The sequence below is a fragment of the Lemur catta genome, chromosome 1 (assembly GCF_020740605.2).
Source record: "Lemur catta isolate mLemCat1 chromosome 1, mLemCat1.pri, whole genome shotgun sequence".
NCBI classification, from domain to species: domain Eukaryota; kingdom Metazoa; phylum Chordata; class Mammalia; order Primates; family Lemuridae; genus Lemur; species Lemur catta.
Window position 1 is genome coordinate 99,006,026 of NC_059128.1, and position 16,749 is coordinate 99,022,774.

At 37.5% G+C, this 16,749-nt stretch overlaps 1 protein-coding gene across 1 annotated transcript in view; it reads left to right on the forward strand.

Annotated features, from left to right (window-relative positions):
• Window positions 1–12,430, forward strand: part of GLCE (glucuronic acid epimerase) — a 96,798-nt gene extending 84,368 nt beyond the window's left edge. The window contains exons 4-5 of the mRNA XM_045530650.1: window positions 2,104–2,349; window positions 8,407–12,430. Of these exons, the coding sequence (XP_045386606.1) occupies window positions 2,104–2,349; window positions 8,407–9,431 (1,271 nt within the window). The 3' untranslated portion in view covers window positions 9,432–12,430. The remainder of the gene's footprint in view (window positions 1–2,103; window positions 2,350–8,406) is intronic.
• Window positions 12,431–16,749: the final 4,319 nt, after the last annotated feature.

Here is a 16,749-nt window from a genome sequence, read left to right on the forward strand (position 1 = left end):
ATATATGGGACCCTTCTCTTTTGTTGGACACTTAGGTCATTTTCATTTTTTCTACTATTATAAATAATGTTACAGATACTCATTGTTAATCTTCATTTGCTATTTTAATTTTAATTAACTATTGTGTCAAATAAACTACCAAACTCTTGATCTGTTTTGTCAAACTGCTTTCTAAAAAGGTGGAACATATTCATTCATGCTTTCAGTAGCACATTATGAGGATTCTCTTGTCACTCAACTCTTGCCATCATGAAACTTTAATCTGTTGTTTACAAAGGAATATCTAGTGAGGTCAAATATCTTTTTCATATGCTTTTAACCATGTCTTTGTATTCTTGCCCCCTTTTTCTAATGTTATTAGTAGAGTTTTTTTAAATGTGTTTGTGCAAACTCTTACTTACATATTAAGGGTAGCAACACACATTTGTTAAAAATATTTTTTTCAGTTTGGTTGTCTTTTTTATTTCACTTATGGTTTGTTTTGGAAATTTTTAGTTCTATTTACTAAACTTATGGGGTCTTTTGGAGCTTTGTACTTCTTTGGTTTATGGTTAGACATTTGCCACATTATAATCAGCTTTTCACTTGTAGTTTCTCTAATAGTTTTATGGTTTCATTTTTTTACGCTAACATTTTAGTTCAGTTAAATTGATTTATATTTTGGCAGATGGTACAAGGGCAGGGTCTAATTTTAGATTTTTTTCCTCCAAACACGTATTGAATAATCTCCTCTTTTCCCCACTGATTCATGATGCTATCTTTGCTAAATTCTTTTGAGTACTAGAGTGTGTTTCTGGCCTACTATACTATTCTATTTCATTGATCAGTCTCAATTCTTATGTCAGTTGAACATTATTATAGTTGTCACCCATCTTTAATGTGATTATATAAACCTATCTTTTATTAAGTGATAATGATTCTATTTGAGTTTATAGAGGGGGGGAGATCCCCCCTTGATATTTGACCTCATTAATTATTAAGAAAGAAAATGACGATATTCCTTTGTAAACAACAGCTTAAAGAGCAGTGTTCCATGACCATAAGAGTTGGGTGACAAGAGAAACTCACACTCTGCTACTGGAAGCATAAGTAGGTTCCACCTTTTTAGAAAGCAGTTTGGCAAAACAGATCAAGAGTTTGGCAGAGAAAAAGTATAGATGTTAAAAAGCTTATCTGTAGCCTAGATCTCTTAGCCTATATGGTCCCTAATTCCTTAAACATTGTTTTCAACCTATATCAAAACCCAGACAATTTTGCAGGTCCCCAGTCTCTACTGTGCCCATCAGATGCTTGTTAATTTATTTTAGAACTACACATAGAAGTTTCTCTCTCAACATGTACATGATTCAACAATACAATACTGTATGCAATGTAGTATTGTAGTTCCCGCAGAGGAAATTACTGAAATAAACACTAATACCAGACATTTAAAAGTTGTGCTTAGAACCTTATAAGAGATAATCCATTAATGAATTATTTCAAGAAACTGTGGTTAAATATACAACTTTAATTCATTTTTTCAAAACCTACTCCTTGTTCTTAAAGATTACAATTTGACAGGAAGGATATGAAAAAGAATTTCAAGCTGTGTTTATATTTTAAGTTACCTAGTCATAACTGGCTTCTTAAGCAAATGCTTTAACCATCAGATGATATACTTAGGTTATTAGACCACACCTTGACATTAGAGGGAGAAATGAGTGTTAAGTATAAATGTTTAAGAAAATATCAGAATTAATATTTAAAATAAAACTGTGGTGACGTTATCTACATGCATCTAAGTTGCACAAAATTTGAATGTATGAAGCAGGATTATGAAACATGATATCTGTAGCTGTGAGCAAAAGGCAGTCCTTTAAAAGTAACTTATGACACTGCGTTTCTCTCTATCAACAAATAATGAATGAGAATGAGTGAATATTTTGTTTTTCATATTGGTTAATTTGGTATTAGTCTCTTGTAATGAGGAAAGCAATACAATAAGAAAGCTCAAAAGTTCCTGATAACCCTGTAACATTCACCAGATGTAAAACAGTGAGGAGTGTATTCAGAATGGGCTTGTAAATATCTAGACGTGATTAATTTTGCTTCTCTATTTTATAGGTGTGCCATTATCTACACAGTGGGGACCTCAAGGCTATTTCTACCCAATCCAGATTGCACAGTATGGGTTAAGTCATTATAGCAAGAATCTAACTGAGAAACCTCCTCACATAGAGGTATATGAAACAGCAGAAGACGGGGACAAAAACAGCAAGCCTAACGACTGGACTGTGCCAAAGGGCTGCTTTATGGCTAGTGTGGCTGATAAGTCTAGATTCACCAATGTTAAACAGTTTATTGCTCCAGGTAAGTTATGTATATGTGTGTCTGCTAACTTTATGTTGATTTATGGCACCTGATATTCCCTTAAAATTTTAATATGGCTTTAAAAAAACATATCGTGTCACCCAAATGTAATCTGTAAAGAAGGAGCAACTAATAAGTCACAGTTATGGAAAGGAATATTTACTGTGCGAAGAGTCAAGCCATAGACAGAACGTTAAGATCCAGATTACTGCACAGTGTTTACCTTCCTCCAGGGATCTATATCCCATAGGAATGAAATTCCTCAGTTTATTTTAATATTTCAGTGCAGTATACTTTAATTTTTAAGCTTTTGCATTAAGGTAGAATTTTTTTTAATGGAGAGAGTAGAGCCATCCTTTCCTCTGCCTATTTTTTACCAAAAGCTTTTAATTTTTTCAAGATACTATAGCATTACCAACAGGCCTGCTTCCCATATTGAATTTTGTTAATGTACTAGATTATCTCAAACTTCATATAAAACCATTTTCATTAATGAAATCAAATTAACTTTATGCAACATTTCCCCTTTTACTAAGACAGTCTCATTAATTAGAATGTAATGTATTTTTCTGTACTAATCAATATCCATGAGAATTAATGAGTCCATTACTTAAAAAGACAATGAAATAATTTTAGTTAGTACCTCAGGCTTAATTCTCTGTGGGGAAATGTTGTCAAGAGCAGAACTTGTTCCCACCTCCCACCAGCCTTGCAGTAGGTAAATAAAAAGAGAGAAAAGGTTATAAGACCTCTTCTGTATTCTCTCGTTGTTCTTTATTGATGACTGTGTAATTTACAGACCTTGAAAGCCACAATACGAATCTACTCATTCTAGATGGCCTTAAGTAATGGATTTATGAGTACTTAATGCAGTACAAATAATAGGTGACCTTTAATGTTTATTCTGTGACTAGAACTTCCTTTCTCCCATGGCATTCTGTGACATTCCAGTACATAGAGCATCTTTGCTTATTGTTGTAAAACAAGCTTGACTGGCTAAGAAGATACAAGGGAATGTTTAAGAATATTTAGCTTGTGGTACCTAAGAGGTAATAACAGGAAGCAAGAAATGATTAGTCTAAGCAAACGACCATTTGATTTTGGATGTACCCAAGAAACTAATTTTTGCACTAATTAGTAATGTTGTGTGGACTAAAGTAGAAAACAGCAGCCCTCACCTTGATCTCCTTGAGTATCTGGGAAGCTTTCTAGAACAATCTTTTGAACTCTATCCTATTTAGAGCAACAGATTTCAATTGTTTACTTTTGGGTGGCCTGAGTAATACAAAAGATAGGACCTCGCATCCTAAGTGAGAGATCCTTACCTTTGCCCTTCATTCTGTAGCCAGTAGCGGGAGATTAAACTACCTCCTAAGGTGGTTTGAAGCATATGGAAGAGACAACTCTGTCTTTGACAACCATTCTGCAAGTGGGACACAGCTATTCAAGTTGGAACTCCCTGTTGGTAGAAATGTGCTAGCTTGGAATGGGATGCATCTGTTAATATCCTGTGGGTGCCTGTATAGGTTGAGTGTCTCCTATCTGAAATGCTTAGGACCACAAGTGTTTCAGATTTGGGTTTTTTTTTTCTTTCAGATGTTGGAATATTTGCATATACATAAGGAGATCTTGGGGATGTGACCCAAGTCTAAGCACGAAATTTATTTGTTTCTTACATACCTTATATACATAGCCCAAGGGTAATTTTATACAATCTTTTAATAATATGTACAATCTGTCACATGAGGTCAAGTGTGGAACTTTCCACTGTGGTGTCATGTCAATGCTCAAAATGTTTCAGATTTTGGAGCGTTCAGATTTTTGGGTTAGGGATGCGCAACCTGTAGCTGCACACTACGAAAGTATGAAGGAAAGTGAGTTGGAGTTACATGAGAGTTATTGCAGAGCAGGAGAAGGACATCAAAGGGGCAAAGCTACTTTGTTGAAACACAAGTATGAGAGATGAGGCTCTTTAGAGGACATAGACTTCATGGGAGATAAATTTAGAGAATCACTGTTAAGAAGAAATTGGAACTTGTACAGAAAAGCATAGGCCTAAGTGAGGTGAGGCTCTGGAGGACCAGGGGCTGAATGCTGTTAGCCTTTCATTTTTTCTTTTTTGGCCTTGAGGTTTTTTTGTTTGTTTGTTTTGTTTTTTGTCTGTTTGTTTTCCTGAAAGGGAACAAAATCATCTGGAGTAAAGAACCATAATGTGGGTCTGTAGCATATTTTTATTGTTTTATTTGTTGAATCACGTTTTGTTGTTCTTCCTAATTTTAAAATTGAATGAATTGAAACTTTATGTCTATTTAATTAAATTAGCTTTCTCTTTCCCAAAGCACTCTTTTCATTTCAATTCTATGACCTCATTTTCTCCTATCTCTGTAGCCATTCTTTCTCAGGTTTCTTTTGAGCTTCTCTTCTGACTGATGCTTCTCTCAGTGTTCCTCAAGGTTCTGGGTAGAGTCTCTTCTCACTCTACATAGTAAACCTGTTGATTAAATGAATAGATGATAACAGTTTTGTTGTATGTGAAAATTGATTTAAAAACTTTTTTTCCCTAGTCTATTGAGGTATAATTGACAAATTTGCTATGGCTGAGTAATCCATTATAAGTGCATGTATATGTGTGCATCTATTAATATATATATTCCGTATTTTCTTTATTCATCGACTACCAGACACTTAAGTTATTTCCATGTCTTGGCTATTGTGAATAATGCTGCAATGAACACAGGAGTGCAGACATCTCTCTGAGATAGTGATTTCATTCCTTTGGGTATATACCCAGAAGTGGGATGGCTGGATCATACAGTAGTTCTATTTGTAATTTTTTGAGGCATCTCCATACTATTTTCCATAATGGCTGTGCCAGTTTACCTCTCCACTAACAGTGTACATGGATTCCCTTTTCTCCACATCTAACACTTGTTATCTCTTGCCTTTTTGATGATAGTTATCCCAACAGGTGTAAGGTGATATCTGATTGTGGTTTTGATTTGCATTTCCCTAGTGATAAGCAATGTCAAGCACCTTGTTATGTGCCTTCTGGGCATTTGTATGTCTTCTTCAGAAAAATGTCTTTTCAGATCCTTTGCCTATTTTTTAATCAAATTATTTTGGTTTTTGCTGTTGAGTTGTATAAGTTCCTGACATATTTTGGATATTCACTTCTGACAGATATATGGTTTGTAGTTATTTTCTCCCATTCCATAGGTTGCTTTTAATTTTGCTGATTGTTTGCTGTGCAGAAGCTTTTTAGTTTGATGTAGTCCCACTTGTTTATCTTTGCTTTTTTTGCCTGTGCTTTTGTTATCAAATCCAAAAAATCATTGCCAAGACCAGTGTCAAGACTATTCTTAAATGCTTATCATCCTTTGTTGCCTAATGTACATATACATGCACTACATATACCAAAAAGAAACAATTACAGTGACTTCTGGGAATAACTACTCAGAGAGAGGAGGAGTCATAGATTTCAAACAATGGAAAACCCAAAACTTCTTATTAGTAGATTTGAAGCAGGGATCTTCAGAAAGCATATTACTTTTCAGTAGACCTCTGAACCTTACCTAGTATATTTCCAAACTGCTTGCCACCATCCAATTTGCTACCATTCAGATTATTTAACCTCATCTTTAAAAGACTTATCGCATAAGATTGTTGTGAAGACTATAATTGTTGGTTGGTTAATTTACTTCTTTGTCACTTCTCTTATATGACTCAGTAACCCCCCCTGCTGGTGTTAAGGTTTTAGGAAAATTAATAGTGGCATTTTAAAAGATTACATTCATAACATTCATTGTTCATTATTGAGTTCTTTGGACCGATGTGTTATATTAAGATATAAGATGATTCATTGAACTGTGTCATTTCACTAAATTTGTATAAATAACGTGAAAATTAGAATGGAATTCTGGGAGGAACTAGGTACTTCAGCTTCTTCCCATTTGGACTTCTAAAGATGAGTCATTATTATCCAGTCTGATTATCCAGAATAGATGTCATAGTTAATAATACTGTGTGATGAATGAGGCATCACCCTAGTAATGGAAAAAATAAGTAGCACTCAAGAGAGTCCGCTGTGCTGAATGTAATTTAATCTTGAGTGATTTATAAGTCAATTCAGAATCCTGCAGTGTTTCAGGAATGTTGTACTGAGCTTCAGATTACATTTCACTATAGATGCAGAAAAATGCTAGTTAAGAGAGAGTACATGTTGACATTTTGCCAGATAAAGTGGATTTTTACTGTATTAGAAGTTTTCTTCTGAAATCAATTTTTTAAAAGTCACTCAAAGCATTATGTGATGCATAAGTCTATCAAGATGTGCTCATTGTTGATACAACTTCCATAATTGTCTGTTCCATCAAATGAAGTAATTAAGAGCCTTAGGCCAAATATATCCATACTGGTAGAGGTCCAATGTTGTGAGAGTTAAATGATCAACTCAACATGCTGACACTCTCCAAGCTGACCAAACTTTATCATCAGTTCACACTTCTAGTCTTTGCTCCTGGTGACACACTAACAGTTTCCTGAAGGATTCCTCAAAGCAGAGATCTCCTTCTATGCTGTGTCTAAGAGAATAACCCTTCTATTGATTATTCTCATCAGGATTCCATTTCCAGTATCATTGGTCTTTTTCACAGTCTGAACTTGAGTCCAGAAAACCTGGATTCTAGTCCCTGCTCTGTTTTGGCCTTGGGCAAACTATCTAACCTTGCAAAGCCTGCGTATCTTCATCTCTAAAATGGAAATAATAATTCCTGCCCTGCCAACCTCAGGGGATTATTGTAAGGATCAAATGTGATAATACATGTGAATGCATTAGATCAAGATCTTTATATTTCCCTTTAATATTTAAAAATTTATACTTTGTATATTCATGTTTTAGCTGCTGTTGGTGTTTGCTTTTAATATGCTCAGTTTCTTTTCTTGGTAGATCTGGATGAGCAATATTCAGAAAGTCATCTTTCTGGGAACTAGCCATCATTATACTATAGATATGCAAGAGAAATTTCCTCTTTAGTAATTTGTCAGATAAAACAGCTTTTACTATTTTATTAGCTTCTGAAGCCAGTTATTCCAGAATAATAATAATAACTATCATTTATTACTATGTTCCAGGCCATTAACTTTTTTAAAATCCTCACAATTACCCTGCAAAGTAATATTATCTCTATTTAGCATGTGAAGAAACTGAGGCTCAAAGAAGTGTGTCTTGCCAGACTTCTCAACACTAGTGTAGAACAAGAATTCAAATCGAAGGTTTTAACTCCAAAGCCTGTGCTTTCCCCACCCCCACCCATCCCTCACTTTTTGTTGTATACATGAACACATTTCTTAATTTTTAAAAATTTTATTCAGAATTCTAGCAAATATCTGAAAACAAACCTATCATTTTCAGCATCAAATTAAGAACATATATTGTGGAGTCAGACTAGGTAATTTGGGTTCAACTCTGTCCCTCAGGCAAGTTACTTTTCTGTGTCTTAGTTCCTCATCTGTAAAGTGGGAGTAGTAATAGTATCTACTCTTGTAACTGTTCAGAGGATTAAAGGAATTAGTATGTGTAAAACACTTAGAACATAGTAAATGTATATTAAATTGTTAGTCAAATAATTCAAAATTCATGTATAACCATTCTTTTAGCCTCTCTCTTGCAATATTATGTTTGATCCAGCTTTGGGCTATTTTTTGCAGAATGGGTATATTAGAATAGTTATTGATCAGCTGGCATTAGATCTGGAAGAGGCAGTCTGATCAACAATACCTTAGCCATTTGTTCTTAATCTTCTAATGTAAACCAGACAGAGCAGAAGGTAAGAGCTTCGGCCTGATACCCACAGGTCATCATGAACTCAGACCAATTCTGTCATTTGTTTTTGGTTAATTTAGTAAAAAATAAAAATAAAAAATAATGATCTGATACACAAAATATCCAAGTGTTAATTTTGTATGGTCAATGGTTGTCAAAGATGAATTGTAATTAAATTTCAAATACAAACATGATTTTATTCTAACCAGTCTTTTTTGGTCTATTCCCTCCTACAGAGACCAGTGAAGGTGTGTCCTTACAACTGGGAAACACAAAAGATTTTATTATTTCATTTGACCTCAAGTTCTTGACAAATGGGAGTGTGTCTGTGGTTCTAGAGACCACAGAAAAGAATCAGCTCTTCACTGTACATTACGTCTCAAATGCCCAGCTCATTGCTTTTAAAGAAAGAGACATATACTATGGTATTGGGCCCAGAACTTCTTGGAGCACGGTTACTAGGGACCTGGTCACTGACCTCAGGAAAGGAGTGGGTCTTTCCAACACAAAAGCTGTCAAGCCAACCAAAATAATGCCCAAGAAGGTGGTTAGGTTGATTGCAAAAGGGAAGGGATTCCTTGACAACATTACCATCTCAACCACAGCCCACATGGCCGCATTCTTCGCTGCTAGTGACTGGCTGGTAAGGAACCAGGATGAGAAAGGTGGCTGGCCAATTATGGTGACCCGTAAGTTAGGGGAAGGGTTCAAGTCTTTAGAGCCAGGGTGGTACTCTGCCATGGCCCAAGGCCAAGCCATTTCCACGTTGGTCAGGGCCTATCTCTTAACAAAAGACCATATATTCCTCAATTCAGCTTTAAGGGCAACAGCCCCTTACAAGTTTCTGTCTGAGCAGCATGGAGTTAAAGCTGTGTTTATGAATAAACATGACTGGTATGAAGAATATCCAACCACACCTAGCTCTTTTGTTTTAAATGGCTTTATGTATTCCTTAATTGGGCTATATGACTTAAAAGAAACTGCAGGGGAAAAACTTGGGAAAGAAGCGAGGTCCTTGTATGAGCGTGGCATGGAGTCTCTCAAAGCCATGCTGCCCTTGTACGACACTGGCTCAGGAACCATCTATGACCTACGTCACTTCATGCTCGGCATCGCTCCTAACCTGGCCCGCTGGGACTATCATACCACCCACATCAATCAGCTGCAGCTACTCAGTACCATTGATGAGTCCCCAGTCTTCAAAGAATTTGTCAAGAGGTGGAAAAGCTACCTTAAAGGCAGCAGGGCAAAGCACAACTAGAGCTCACAACCAAAATGATACTTCAGCCTCTGCTGTGTACTGAAACTACAGGCTCTGTCAGCAGAGCGTGGGCACATTTGAAAAGGTTGTATACTAGGTTTTTGTGGATTGTATCCAAGTGATAAGTGATCCTTAAAACCAGTCTTCTGAAATAATTGCATTCCATGGGTTGGGTGTTTAGAAATGTAGGTGGCATTTAAAATAGAAAGTGTTTAGTCAATGGGCTGAACGAAGATGTTTCACTTGGCCTTGGCCGTCACCCTACACAGGTCCACAGATAGCCCAGCCACTCGGTTTGGAAAAGATAATGGCAAGTAGTTATTACCTGAAAACTTAGTGTGGGCTCTTTTTAAATGTGGTTATTTATGTGAAAAGCAGATTTTGGAAAAAATAATGTGCTGTAATACAGTAAATATGTACTTGTAGCCTGGATAGTGGACCGTGTTCAACTTCTTACAAAGATGTTTCTTTTCTATTGGTTAACTTTTGGGGAGCAAGTGAGCATTTGCTGCATTTGTTCAATTTGTTATATATGGAGAATATTTTGAATTATAGTTTTCTTGAAGTGTATAAATTAAAAACACAACCAGTGTTCAGGCTTCACAGTTATATAATGTAAGCACAACTAAAATGTAACTTGTTGACTGCACAAGAAATTACAAAAGTGTTATGTGTTTTGAAACTTGATCTACAATCAGTAAAAGTTTGATAATCAGTCTCTCTCTTCCCCACCCCCATTGTGATAGTTTCCTTTTCTCACTATCTAGAATTTTGTATTTTATTTCGGACTACACTTGAGAGTTTTGTACATTTTGCAGGGGGACATTTTTGGGACATTATTTGGGAAATTTATTAAAAACCTAAATTTGGAAAGGAGCTAGTAATTTTAAGGTCACCACCACTTCCTTTTAGGATTTCTTCTCCCCCTTTAAGGAAAAATACTAGGTAAAATATTACTTACAAGAATCACAGTAGGTTTTTTTTCCCTACCCAGATCAGTCTTAATCATCAGCTCCCCAAACCATTGATTCTGTGTGTCATTGTTTTTCCTTTGAAATTTGATTTCAAATTATTCCAGCTATTAGATAAAAGAGATGCTACTGCATTTGCTGTACATGTGTAATCAGATCTTTATTTTGGTTCTATGTCTTACTATACCTCACATAAATAGATTTCAGAGCCCTCATACCAGGGGTAGTGTCTGCTGTGGAGCTCCAGGCATTAGTTTAAAACCCAGGTATTAGTTTAAAACCCAGGTGTTAGGTTAAAACCCAGTGGTGTTTATTTTGCTCTGGCTTTTGTTTTAGGGTATGACAACACACTAAGTCAGTACTACATCTTATACAGTTTGAAAATATGAGACCCACACTTTCAGGGGACTAAGTCTGATAAACACAATGCAGTTTATCTGTGACCTATATCAAATGCAGATTTAAGAGCCAGGTAGGTTACCTACCTACCCACTATATCTTAATTGAATTCAACTTACCAAGCACTACTTAGAAACTGGAAAATACATATACATATATGTGTATATAATATATATAAAATATATATACGCATCCAGGGGCAGGGGCAAAGAAGATAACAGGTCTACACGGAGGACGATATTAAACTGGCCATAGAAAAGTAAGCTTAAACTCCTAATTTATGTGACCACAGCTCTTAATTTTGCCAGTTGTGGGTTATTAGGTTTTCACCTAGCTTTTGACCTTGGTATTTCTTAGATGTCTCATCAAGAATATTTGGAATTCCCTCAATTTTTATTTTCAATGCCAATGTTCAAAATAAACTTTCTCCAATCTGGCAAGCTATTTTACTTCCTCATATTTGTTATTGTTTAGAGAATGGTTCAGATTTCTGCTTTGTGTTTGCATACTGGTCTTCAGATTAGGAGAATCAATGAAAACAGTATGGTACTGCTTCTGTGACAAATATCAGTGCCTTAACAATGTGGCTTTCTTTTTCCACTGAAGAGGGAAAGACTTTCTGATCTAGAATGGCATTGCTATTTCATTGCTGTTTGTTCTACACTGCCTTTCACATTGCAACAGCAACTGGATTTGTCTTTTGATCGCAATTTTCTAAGAGGATGAGTTGAACGTATAGCAGCATTGTCGGTACAGACCAGTGGTTCTCAAACTTTAGGATCACCTAGGAGCTTATTGAAATGCAGATCCCAGATACTCAGTAAATCTGCCTGTGAAGTATAACAGTCTGCATTTTTAACAAGCACTCAGGTGATTTTGATGCAGTGAGCTGGGGGCATACGTGGAGGAACACTGCCCAAGATTATCCATTGCATTTTTGCCTCTAAACAACTAGAACGTTTTCTAGGCTTTTAAATCATGTAAAATGTTTACTTATTCTGAGCTTAGGGAGAATGGGGAGGGTATTTTTATGTTTCGTTTCTTTAAATTTTTCTTTGTTTTAAGATTATAGGTATTAGGTTGTTTGTTTGTTTTTTTTATCCCCACCTTGAGTTTGCTTTGATGTTGACTCTATTGCCACTTCAGTTGTAAAACCAGCCAGAAGTTTCTGGATGAAGGTCAAGTTTGACCCTTTAAGAGTTATTGTACATAAAGGCTTCATCCAAGAACCATCCAGTGTATACGAGCAAATGCAAAAACGACACACAAGCACAACTCTCCAGATGTGGCAGTCCTTTTTCTTTTTCAGTGCAAACTTTCACTGAAAGCTGCTATTTTCATCCTTCTTGTAATTGTTTTTCTTGTTTCTCTTCCATTGTACATGTGGGTTATATACCATGTGTTAAATATGCAATAAAGTGTTTACTGGATGCCCTTCTGAAGGGTAGTCCTATGTAAAGCTGTACAGACTTTGCAGTTTAAGCACAATGTGCACATGTTAGTTTTATATACAGCAAAACTTGATTTTTTGCAGATGGAAAGGTATTTTGTTTCTATACAAAGTAAATGCATTGTTTGTGCTTAATGTAAAGCTGCTTTATAAAATTGTAAAATAAAGTTTTTATCTTACAAGGAACATGTCTGGATATTTCTCTTTCTTCTCCAATTATTCTAAGATTATTTGAGCCCAGCAAGCAGATTTCTGACCATCATTTCCTGTTTAACCCGTGACAACTAGTCAGAGGACAAATGTTCATTAAAGGCATATCAGGCCCTGTCAGACAAAGTGGGGAACAAGGTATAACACATGGATTTTAATCCTAAGGAGTTTTAGTCTACAAGGGGACACAATATGTACAAAACGATTTCAGAAAAATAAAATGCTAAATTGTGTAGTTGGGGAAAGTGTCAGGGAAGAGACAGAGCCTAAGCTGGGGCTCCAGGGGTGGGGACAAAGCAGAGGAAGAGGAGAGAGTAACACGAGCAAAAGCAGGAATGCCCGTGCCAGGTGTGGGGATGTCCTTTGCCATGCTAATTCAGGCTGGGTAACCATTTTGATTAGATATATTTGCGAGTTTGTCCCTCATATATTTTCTATACTTTCCTCTTCAGAACAATCAGCATTATTTAACATTTCCCCCTCTTCTCAGAGTGCAATGAGTTAGGCTCCCAAACACATATAAAACCAGAGACCAGTCTGGCTTCATGTTATGTGTCATTGTACATTATTTTTTGGATTGTGAACATTCTGTACCATTTGTATAATGGAATTCCAATTGATCACCAATCAACTTTCTCCAACAGATTAGTGCACAGATTTTGACAAGCTGCTACTACATTCTTGGCAGATATTTCTTCTCTACCATCCTCATAAGGTTGGGAAGTAGCCATAAGATTGCAAGCGGTCTTGGGCTGGATGAGGTCTCAGGCTGCTCTTGCTCTGATTTTGCTATTTGTAGCCAAATGCAATACACCAGCCATTCTGCTTTAGCACACTGAACGTCTCATATTTGTCTCTCCATTGCCTTTGAGAGGGGGCAGTCCCCCGTGCTGTAGAGAACTTATTCAGTTGTCCAATGAGTGCTCCTTTCCTTCATATCCACAGGGCTTTGATGGCCACTGTGTGCCTTGTGACCCTGCGTCCTCTGGCCATGACTGTTAGAATATGGGTGAATACCTTGCTCAAGCTGAGCAATCAGTCTTTCCTTCAGGAACCCAAAATTGGGATGGATAAAAAAACTGAAGTAGACACACAGTGAGAAACAGAATGTTGACAATATTCCAGGCCCTAGACCCAGTGCATTTCTGAGGTCAGCTGCTCTCCACTCAGGATCCATGAGATACTGTAACTGAACTGAACTGGGTTCCTTTGGGCAACGAAAAGCCAAACACTGAAGCACTGCGTTTTGGCAGCAAGAAAAGTTTGTTGTCAGGTGGCCAAAACAAGGAGACAGGAGTCAGATTCAAATCTGTCATTCCCAGCTTGTGGGTAGGGGCAGGTTTTATAGTCAGAGGGTAATGAGACATGATCTGATTGGACTTGGGATAAGGTGATGCCCGGACACATGCTCTGACTGGATACTGCCATGGGGTGACACCAGGGCTCCATCTGATTGGATCCTGGATCCTGCCATGTGTTGTCCGTTTCTTAATTCAATCCCCACTCCTTGGACCGAGCACTTAGGTTCTGACTAGGGTTGCACACTTGGTTCATCTGGACATGCTCAGGTTACATGACCTGCAACCTGGGGGTCCGTGGCAACTGAAAAGCAACTCACAATTTTGTTACATGAAAGTTGAACCAGATTGGTCTGATGTGTTTAATAATAACACTATCCTCAGGATAAATTCCCTATGTTTGCTTGAGTTCGCTGGATTTGGTTTCTGTTACTTGCAATAAATAAGCCCTAATTTATAATACAAGTCTTAATTATAGAAAAAAATATCGTGTAAATTCTACATTTTCCTCCAATCTGCCCCACTGCGTTAGCTTGCTAGGGCTGCTGTAACATACCATAGACTGGGTGATTTAAGAAAATTTATTTTCCTCACAATTCTGGAGGCTAAGAAGTCCAAGATCAACATGTTGGTAGCTTTGGTCTCTTCTGAGAGCTCTCTCTCCTTGGCTTACAGATGGTGCCTTCTTCCTGCATCTTCATATGTGTGTTGCTTCATCTATGTTGTCTATGCTTTAATCTCCTCTTCTTGTAAAGACATGAGTCATTGGATTGGAGCCCACACATATGACCTCCTATTACCGTAATTACCTTTAGAAAGGCCCTATCTCTAAATACAGTCACATTCTGAAGTCCTGGGGTTTAGGCTTCAACATGTGTGTTGGGCAGGACACAATTCAGCCCATAACAACCATTCTGCCCCCTTAGCACATAAAAACAACTAGCCAGGGCTGCCATGTAATTTAATAATAACCAGGAAAGGCCGAAACTCAGAAATCTTTAGGGAACGTTAGTTGGGCAGAAATCTAGACTTGAAACGGAGGAGACAGAGCCCCCTGGCTTGGCCATTGAAGCATCAAGAATTTACTCTTTCACCGCACGGGCTGCAGTTGTCTCATACGATTCCAATAAATAGAGAATCTGATCTTAAAGTGTTTTATAAATGAACAAAAGGTAACCACTAAATTGAAACAGTGGTTGAAAAAAAATACATTTACCAGCATAAGCTGCTAGCTTTTTGTTCTTTATACTTATGTGCCATTTTCACTAGCCCATTCCGAATGTAAAACTCTAAGAGGTATTAGAGAAAAATGTATAGAGTACATAAAAAATTGCAAGTGGTGGTGAGATTTTGTTTAATGACAATTTTTAAATCCTAAATCTGCATTGTAACCATTACAAATAGTCAACAATATAGGGATATAATATTGATTTTCATTATACTAACTCATTAAGGATGTCAAATTGAAAATGGATGCGAATGTAAATGTTGTATTGGTGATGAATTTGAATGTTGGCTGCTCAGTTTCTGGTGAAAAGAGATACATTCACCATCTGGTAAGAATGATTGATAACTTGCATATATACACTGCATTTCCTGAATGTTAAATAGCAGCAACACTATGTAATTTTGCTAATCCGTTTCCAGGAGAAGAAGGATTTTGCAAAATGACAGGACTGCAAAGCAAGCATTGAGGAGCAGCAGCAGAGAGAACAGCAAAAGGGGCAGAAAAAAGCCCTGTGAAGGAGCAGAAGTAGAGCAGCCCGACGACTGGGGTTGACACACGGTTTAGACAGAACGTTCTTGGGCGACGCAAAGCTCATTGCATCTAAGCTCAACGTCAGGAAGAGCTGATGCTTTCCTGGGATTTTGCTCTGTTCTCATCAGCACCCAGTGAAATCAGAGATAAGAGTAGCTGCTCCATTTCAGTTCAGAAAATCTAGTAAAGAGTGTTCATCTGTTTGAGGACTAGAGAAGGAAATAAATCCCTGGAGTGGGGTGAGGGTGAGGTCTTGTTTGGAAGCAAGCACATGGCAAAAATGCATGGTTTTAATTTAGCGCACATTATTCTGTCACCTTTCCTCTTCAACACCAGTAAAGTTAAATCTCTGTGATTCAGTTGAATATAGTAGGAGACCCCAAACAAATTCCAAAATCCCATCAGTGGCATGGCAAGGTAACCTGGAGGAGAGTGGCTATCTTCTCAGCCACTGCAGGCAACAAAGGGAGGCACTATCTCCACCTGGAAACACCTGCCAGAAGAAATTACCTGGGCAGTTTCTTGTAAACTGGAATATGTTGAGTTCTTAGTGTCCAGGTACAACAAACTATAGTTCTGTATTGGTGTTTCCTGCTAACCTGTGTTTAGGAAGAGGAAACAAGCCCGATTATAGGTACTGCTCAAACTAAATCTCATTCACCACTCATTGCCACTCTGGAAGCCTGACTCTGGGGGTAGATGAGAAAATGAAACAATGCCTAAGTAACTTGCTCAAGGTCGTGCAGTTCTTTTCACTAAATATTTGTTGAACAACACCTTCCTGCTAATCATGTGCTACCTGCCCGGAGCAAAGATGAAAAGATCTGTCCCCGCCCTGAGTCATAACTGTCAACATCAGAAACTGAGTCCATAGCTGGCTGGCCTGGAGCGCTCTTCCCTCTGCAGGCCTTGGGTAGCCTTCCCTTTCCAAAATCCCAGACGAAACAGCGGTGCTAATACTAATAGTCAAAGTGTCTGAGCAGCCACGGTGGGTCAGGCTCTTGCAAAAGGACTCCACAGGTGTTCTTTCTAATCCTTTTGATGATCTTGGGAGGAAGTATGTGAACTTTACAGATGAAAAAACGGACTTGGAGAAGTTAAACAACTTGCCAAAGGCTATTCAGTTATTTGACAAACTAAGGTCTGGAGCGCAGGGTACATCTGACCCCAAATTTCCACGTTCTGGACCATTGTCCCAGGCAGTAACCACGATCCACTTTCTCCTTACGCC